The sequence below is a fragment of the Myxocyprinus asiaticus genome, chromosome 16 (assembly GCF_019703515.2).
Source record: "Myxocyprinus asiaticus isolate MX2 ecotype Aquarium Trade chromosome 16, UBuf_Myxa_2, whole genome shotgun sequence".
NCBI lineage: Eukaryota > Metazoa > Chordata > Actinopteri > Cypriniformes > Catostomidae > Myxocyprinus > Myxocyprinus asiaticus.
This window is the reverse complement of record NC_059359.1, coordinates 11,505,416-11,512,955: the sequence shown is the minus strand read 5'-3', so window position 1 is coordinate 11,512,955 and position 7,540 is coordinate 11,505,416. Positions and strand designations below refer to the sequence as shown.

Here is a 7,540-nt window from a genome sequence, read left to right as displayed (position 1 = left end):
CCCAGATGCAAAACAAGAAGACAAGGTCATCAGAGTCTCTTATTTGAAAAACTGACTCCTCACAGGTCCTGAACTAGCAGCTTTAATGAAGAGTATTGCATTGCTGCAAGTAGAGGATTCTTGGATGAAGAATACAGCATTTATTTTAAAAGAAATAGTCAGTTGTAACATTATAAATGCCTTTACTGTAATTTTTCAGTTATTTTCAATCAATTTAATGAATCTTCGCCGAACAAAGTAATGTTTGTAAATGTTACATATTATGATTTAATATATTAAAGTGTATAAATTTAGTATAATTATAATTATAATATAACTTTCTGCCTATATAAAAATGAATATATTAAATGTGTTTGCTGCTGGTTTTGACGGAGACGCAGAGGACTTGTATGTTGAAAAATGGAACTCACGTTTCATGATGATCTAATTAGCGCTGGCTTCACACTTTGAAGATGGCAACCAGTGAAAATTCACCGACAACCGAGGGCGAGATCGGTCAAACCGATCAGATTGTTGAATATGACAAGAAATGTATTTTCTGTAAAATCACAAACGGGGAAATAGTAACTGAGCTCTTGCACACTGTGAGTCAGCCATTCGTTTTTTATTTTATTTTGAAAAGCATTATCAAAGCTAACTTGACTAGCTGCATATACATGAATGAATAAAAATAGTAATGTAATTATTTTTTGTCAGCCACCACTGTCATCAAAAGAAACAGATTCTGGGCACCTCATATACATTTATTTTGGGTTTATAGTAGTAACAGTAATTCAAGTCCATGTCCAATGTTTATTTATAGGCGAGTAGTAGGTGAGGAAAATATAACAAAAATATAGTAAAAATAGGTAAATATTTTCTCTACTTAAAGTAATTATTATTTCTAAAATGTAATAATTGTGATTAATTATTGTAATAGTTTAAATAATTATTGTAAAACAAAGTTATGTATTATTATGATGACAATTGTTATTATTAAGCATTTATTCTAGTTATTAATTAAAAAGCCCTGTGTTTTTCAGGATGAGGACATATCCTGTTTCAGAGATATACACCCTGGAGCTCCCCATCACTATCTGGTGGTACCAACAAAACATGTGGGCAATTGTAAATCACTTGGCAAGGAGCATGTTCCATTAGGTAAATACACAGTGAGTTGAAGATTGATGCACATGTTTAGACATTTCAGACAGTATCTACTCTGGAGCCTTACTGCAGTAACAGTCTTCAGTAATGTGTACATTTTAATGTGTACAAATAGTCAAAGGCATTAATATCACTTCCCAGCTTACTTACACCCAGCATGTGTGGCTAAGTGGTCATCTGTGCAACTCTATTTTTGCTGTTTTTATTCAGTGGAGAAGATGGTGGAGATGGGGAAAGAGATTCTTCAGAAGAACAATGTCACTGATTTCAGTGATGTTAGGTAATAGGAACGCCTTTGCCATGTAAATTGCTGTATAAGAAATTGAAGTACTCTTTAACGAGACCCGAATGAATGAAGATTTGACATGTCACATGTTTATTTCCTTTCCCAGGTTTGGGTTCCATTGGCCTCCATTTTGTTCTGTCACACACCTGCATCTCCATGTACTTGCACCCGCCACTCAGATGGGCTTCTTTTCCCGCTTTATCTATAGGTTAAACTCCTATTGGTTTATCACGGTAAGCAATCAAATGAACCATCCAATAATAAATTCACTATTCTCTTTTTTTCCCCATATCCGTGAAATTCACATTAACATAATCCTTTGGTTCAGGTTACTTATGCATTAACAATCAAAAATGTTTTCTGAGAGTAACAATTTATTAGAAAGCATTCTGTTACTGTTACAAATCAATTGTGAGACCTTTTGTCCAGATAATTGGAACAAGCAAATTGGTTCAAATTCAATTGGACAGGCTACAGCTGCAGGGAATGAAAACCTTTTTGTTTGTAACAACTCTAGCAGATGGATGGATCTGTGTGAATGAATGTTTCTTAGTTTTACCAGCTCTGCCTCAATAAATCATATAATTTAAAGGGATATTCAGGGTTAATTTCAAGTTAAGCTCAATTGACAGCATTTGTGGCATAATATTGACTACAACAAAAAATAATTTGGATTTGCCCCTCCTTTTCTTAAAAATAATCTGTGTTCCAATGGCACTTACAATGGAAGTGAATGGGGCCAATCTGTAAACATTAAAATACTCTCTATTTCAAAAATATATCCACAAGACATAAACAATATGTGTGGTAACATGATTTTAGTGTGATAAAATCACTTACTAACCTTTTCTGTGTAAAGTTATAGCCAATTCAACTTTGTTGCCATGATTATGTAATGTCAACAAACTCTAAAACCCAAAATGACTGTAAAAAGTACTATTTAAACAACTTTACAGCTCATATAATACATGAGCTTTAACAGAAGAATTAATGTAAGTGATTTTATAAAATTATAAGCTTCACATTTTTGCCTTTTAAACCCTCCACAAATTGGCCCTATTCACTTCCATTGTAAGTGCCTCATTGTGACCTTGATTTTTGCTTTTTGCAAAGAAAAGGAAGGATTCAAAATTATTTTTATTTTTTTTGTGGTAATCAACATTATGCCGCAAATGCTGTTGATTGAGCTTAACTTGTATCGAACCCGGAATATTCCTTTAACCGTTCCTTTTAAATGTTTTACATTTTGTTTTCAGAAGGCTAAAACTTTGTTTATTTCCAGATTTAAATTAAATTTGAATCCCAGATTTTCAATGTGGTCTCAGACTTTAGGACTTTTTTTTAAGCTTATTTGATGTTTTGTCTTCGTTTGCAGGCGGATCAGTTACTCCAAAGGCTGAACTCAATGAGTTAAAAGTACATGAAGTTAGAGGAAGTCAAATTACATTTCATGTTTGAGCTGCCCATATCCACGTTACTCATACACAAGAGTCCAAGTCAATCTATTCATGATGTCAAAAGGTGACAGACAAGTACCTCGGGGTTATAAATGGTCTTTAATGCTTTATTTGTTCTTTTGTATATTGACAGTCTCTGCCAGACTGGCTAATCAAATTTTCTGCTATAAAATTTCAGCTACATTTGAATTACTTTGAAACAAGCCTGCTGAATAGTAATGACATTGATATATCTGACAGAGTAGACCCATTAATCTTTTTTCTTTTTTTTTTTTTTTTTTTTTTTTGTGGACACTTGGGCTATTTCCAATTTTAAATAATAAGAATACAGAGTCGTGACCAAGACTTTCTAAATATGAATAAGCTAATAATTGTAATTAATCTCAGTGACTGGCTTTGGCATTTGACCTTGCACGAAAATCATAGAATGATATACAGTATTACAACAGGTCCATTGGACTAGGCAAGAACCATAGTTTAAATGATTTTAGCATCAATATTCTGCTGTCTTTTTGTTATTCTGTACAGCAACCAATATAATAAAATTCCACTCCAGTCTGAATGCCCTTATATGGAACTAAATGAGATGTTTAACACTAACATAGATAGTGGTATTGCTGTAAGGCCTGTATGCCTGACAGGTATTTAATTATTAAATGGTTGTAATTATATTGTACAGTATTATATTCAGCTTGACTCTTCAATGATTACATTGTCCAGGACAGGCAGAAATCTAGGGGTTGTGTTTAACGGTCAGTTGAACTTCTTGGACCACATCACAAAGACAGCCCAATCATGCAGGTTTTCACTGAACAACATTAGGAAGATCAGACCTTTCCCATCTGAGCATGCTACACAACGTCTTGTCCAAGCTCTTGTCAAATCTAGACTGGACTACTGCAGTGCTCTTCTGGCAGGACTTCCTGCATGCACAGTCAAACCTCTGCAATTGATTCAGAACATGGCAGCGCATTTGGTTTTCTACGAGCCCAAGAGAGCACGTCACGCCTCTCTTCATCGAATTGCATTGGCTGCCAAAGGTTGCTCGCATCAAGTTTAAGGCATTGATGCTCGCTTACAGAACAGCTACTGGTTCTGTGCCCCCTATCTACACTCACAACTTCGAGTCTATGTGCCATCCAAAAGGTTGTGATCGGCGGGTGAACGACGCCTTGTGGTGCCATCTCACCAAGGCATAAAATTGCTTTTTTGGACTCTCTCTTCCAATGTTCCTTGCTGGTTGAACGACTCTACGAACTTCACCTGAGCAGCTGATTCTCTAACTACTCTCAAGAAACATTTAAAGATGCATCTCTTTTGTGAGCACTTGACCCAATCCTACTAATGCACTACCTGTCTTCTTTCTTCCTTTAAATTATTATTATTATTTTTTTTAATTATTATTCTTTCACCACTGTCTCTCACCTTCCTCCCTACTTGTACTTCTCTGAGCTATTTGAAACTTTATATTGCACCATTTCACATGTAATTGCCTTCTCAGGAAGAATCACTTTTGCTGTATTCCTCATTTGTAAGTTGCACAAAAGCATCCGCTAAATGAATAAATGTAATTAAAGTAAATAAAATCATGTAACAGAAATTAAATTATACTTTGTCATTTATTGATAGATTTTGGTCTTTAAGCTTTTGTACCTTAAAGAAATAGTTTCACCCAAAAAGTTAAAATTATCTTATCATTTACTCACCCTCATGCCATCCCAGATGTGTATGACTTTCTTTCTTCTGCTGAACACAAAGATGTTTAGAAGAATATTTTAGCTCTGTAGGTCCTCACAATGCCACATTTTTTTACTCATAAGGGCAACATGAAAGTAATCCATAAAACTCCAGTGGTTCAATCCATGTCTTCAGAAGCGGTATGGTAAGTGTGGGTGAGAAGCAGATCAATATTTAAGTCCTTTTTTTACTATCAATCTCTACTTTCACTTTCACATTCTTTTGATTTTGGCGATTCTCATTCTTTGTGCATATTGCCACCTACTGGGCAAGGAGAAGAATTTATAGTAAAAAAGGACTTAAATATCGATCTGTTTCTCACCCACACATATCACATCATATCGCTTCTGAGGATATAGATTTAACCACTGGAGTCTTATGGATTACCTTCATGCTGCCTTTATGTGCTTTTTGGAGCTTCAAATGTTTCGTCACCATTCACTTGCATTGTGAGGACCTACAGAGCTGAGATTTTATATAAAAATCTTTGTTTTCTGCAGAAGAAAGTCATAAACATCTAGGATGGAGTAAATGATGAGAACATTTTCAGTTTTAGGTGAACTATCCCTTAAATACTGTGTTTCAAAGTGATGGCAAATAAATGTGATTATGGTTTGAAACAAATTACAATTTGTTAACACTTCCATGTTACATTTTGACTGTATACTGTATGTTCCCTTAATTGTGCTGTAATTGATTTCTTAAGGAATACAATGCATATAACATCCCTGTTACCTCACAGATATCACTTAAACAGGTGTCCTAAGAAATCACATCTGTCCCTGTGATATACCTAGGCTCTAAAAACATCAAAAATAGAATCGACCCACCCTTTTTTAGCCAGTCAGAAATATGACTATCGTGTGTTTGGGTTTTCTGATCCCAGAAAAGCGGACATGCCTTTGGAGGGCAGGGCTTTTGGAGATGGTAGAAATCACTTGCAGCACCTTTTAAGGCATGCAAAAGTAGCAGCATAACCTAGCACTCAGTTTTAGTATCTCAACAATTGTTTCTTTGGCCCGGAAGCTAAGTAAAATACATATCTATAACGCAATAATTGACAGTAATGTACACTTTGAGCCTGGCACGTGGTTTCCATCATTGCTGTCAATCACTGTAACAAGGTGATGACCACTCCATCATCTCTCCCCTGCCACAGCATCTCTCCTTCAAAGTGGACCAGCCCCTGCTTGCGTGCCCGCAACAGAACTCCCACTAGTTTATTTGAGATGTTGACGTATCTCTCAAACAGCGTTCCAAACTGTACAGCTGGTCTGTCATCCTCTCTGCACACACCAATCTCCCTAATCACATGGCAGAGCTCGGTAACCTCTCTGCTGATGTGGGAGTGGGCGTCTTTTCCTCTCTGCTCTGTTTTAGAGCCCTCTAGAGGCCTGCCATATCCCACTTGTCCTCGCTGGTTTTGTGGGGGAAACACTTTGCCGTTGCTGAAGGGGTTGAGTTTCTGATACTCACTGTGGTCATCAGACCATTTTTGCCAGTTCTCTGTTAGACCTTTGACTGACACTGTGCAGGTCTCCGCCATGTCATCATTGCACTGCGCAGGTGCCTCCTCCGTCTCCATGGTGAACTTTGGCTCACAGGGTGGCTGTAGTTTTCAGGATGCTTCCCTGTTGGCACAGCACAGTCACTGAGTGAGAAGGTTGCATGTCATCCAGCCTTTAAATAATTGAAAGCCTCAAAAACCTACAAGGAAGGCTGACCTATTGTAATCAATACTAGCCTTTGCACTTAAATTAACCACAATATGTCATATATGTATTATGTTAATGTATGTATAGTCCTATTATAGATAGATAGACAGACAGACAGACAGACATTCCCAAAATTTACAGTATATGATAACATGTTAGAGATCATTGAAACTAAAAAAATTAATGTATTAACTACACTTACAGCAGCTACATACATTTATTTTAATTTCATTCCATTACAATTCTGCATCCTGTTTGTGACGCCAATTCAAATCGGAAAAATTTGCAATAGTTTACAAACTATTCCCATTTCAAGTCTGAATGGCGCACAAACCCGCATGGAAAATCAGAAGTCAGTATACAATAAACACTATAAAACTTATTTTGGTCCTCTAAGAGAGCATAAATTAAAATAATTTTCAAACAGAACACAGTAAAAGATAATTAGAATATGACAGCTTAAAATATGTCGCTTAGTTGCTGGTGTTTATAGTTTGCTTAACGATGCAATAAACTTTACAAAGAACACGTATGCACACTCGTTTGTTATGTATGATTTAATAAAGCCTTACCGACATTGTTGACTTGTGGATGGTTGTCATGCTGTAACAGAGTGATGGAAGTGTATACATTACAAATTGTACAGTGGATACTTTTCTGACCTCTGGTGAATGTGATTGACGTGTATACTAACCAATGAGAGCATGAGATTCATTCCACATTATGTTATGACGAACCAATGAAAGAGAAGATTTGAGCCCCTTAATGTAAATAAGATTAAAGGATATTATCAGGTGACACTAAATCTTTTCCATCTTCAAAACAGAGCATATACGTGAAAGAAGACAAAGTAGAATATTTTCACATTTCAAAAACTAACAGTCTCTTCGACAACATTTGCAATTACTTGTTTACTTTTTTTACATTTTACTCCAGGGAATAAGTTATATATAACATTGAAAGTATGAACATCTAATCCTTTTAGGGGATTTTCGCTTAGGCGATTATACGTACGAGGATGCCGAACAGGTACTTTTGGCAAGAGCACAATTTGCTCGCCGGATGTTTTTGAGCGTTGCACTCAAACATGGCGCTACACTGTGGTCGGGCGTGTAGGCAATATTTACTTCATCTGGCACATGATAACGTCGATTTTAGATTACCGGTACAGACTGTAAACCTTCGGTGCACTTTAAACC

The 7,540-nt window shown here is 36.1% G+C and overlaps 3 protein-coding genes across 9 annotated transcripts in view; 2 read left to right on the top strand and 1 right to left on the bottom strand.

Moving 5' to 3' along the window:
- Positions 1 to 446: 446 nt before the first annotated feature.
- The window catches only part of hint3 (histidine triad nucleotide binding protein 3), a 7,420-nt gene continuing 326 nt past the window's right edge, over positions 447 to 7,540 (top strand). Inside the window, exons 1-6 of one of the 3 annotated variants that reach the window (XR_007899563.1) lie at positions 447 to 584; positions 1,023 to 1,140; positions 1,357 to 1,426; positions 1,539 to 1,665; positions 2,808 to 2,953; positions 3,610 to 4,724. Coding sequence is in view for 1 of the 3 variants with exons in the window: in XM_051721762.1 (XP_051577722.1) it covers positions 453 to 584; positions 1,023 to 1,140; positions 1,357 to 1,426; positions 1,539 to 1,665; positions 2,808 to 2,846 (486 nt within the window). In the remaining 2 variants the exon portion in view is untranslated. Of the gene's footprint in view, positions 585 to 1,022; positions 1,141 to 1,356; positions 1,427 to 1,538; positions 1,666 to 2,807; positions 3,452 to 3,609; positions 4,725 to 7,540 lie in introns of those variants that run through there. The other 2 variants (XR_007899564.1, XM_051721762.1) reach the window with 2 other exon arrangements.
- si:dkey-29b11.3 (actin-binding Rho-activating protein-like) lies at positions 4,904 to 7,353 on the bottom strand. Its single transcript, XM_051721764.1, has 2 exons — positions 6,914 to 7,353; positions 4,904 to 6,257 (listed from the first exon to the last, which is right to left on the bottom strand). Exon 2 carries the CDS (start codon positions 6,209 to 6,211, stop codon positions 5,738 to 5,740), a length of 474 nt encoding a protein of 157 aa, XP_051577724.1. The 5' UTR covers positions 6,212 to 6,257; positions 6,914 to 7,353; the 3' UTR covers positions 4,904 to 5,737.
- Positions 7,402 to 7,540, top strand: part of LOC127454486 (tRNA (guanine(10)-N2)-methyltransferase homolog) — a 24,003-nt gene continuing 23,864 nt past the window's right edge. Inside the window, exon 1 of one of the 5 annotated variants that reach the window (XM_051721742.1) lies at positions 7,402 to 7,506. In XM_051721742.1, coding sequence (XP_051577702.1) covers positions 7,429 to 7,506 — 78 coding nt within the window. In that variant the 5' untranslated portion in view covers positions 7,402 to 7,428. The remainder of the gene's footprint in view (positions 7,507 to 7,540) is intronic. The other 4 variants (XM_051721741.1, XM_051721738.1, XM_051721739.1 and 1 more) reach the window with 4 other exon arrangements.

What these genes read in the sequence shown, in the direction of transcription:
- si:dkey-29b11.3 (XM_051721764.1), bottom strand. Translation starts at nt 6,211, where the DNA reads ATGGAGACGGAGGAGGCACCTGCGCAGTGCAATGATGACATGGCGGAG.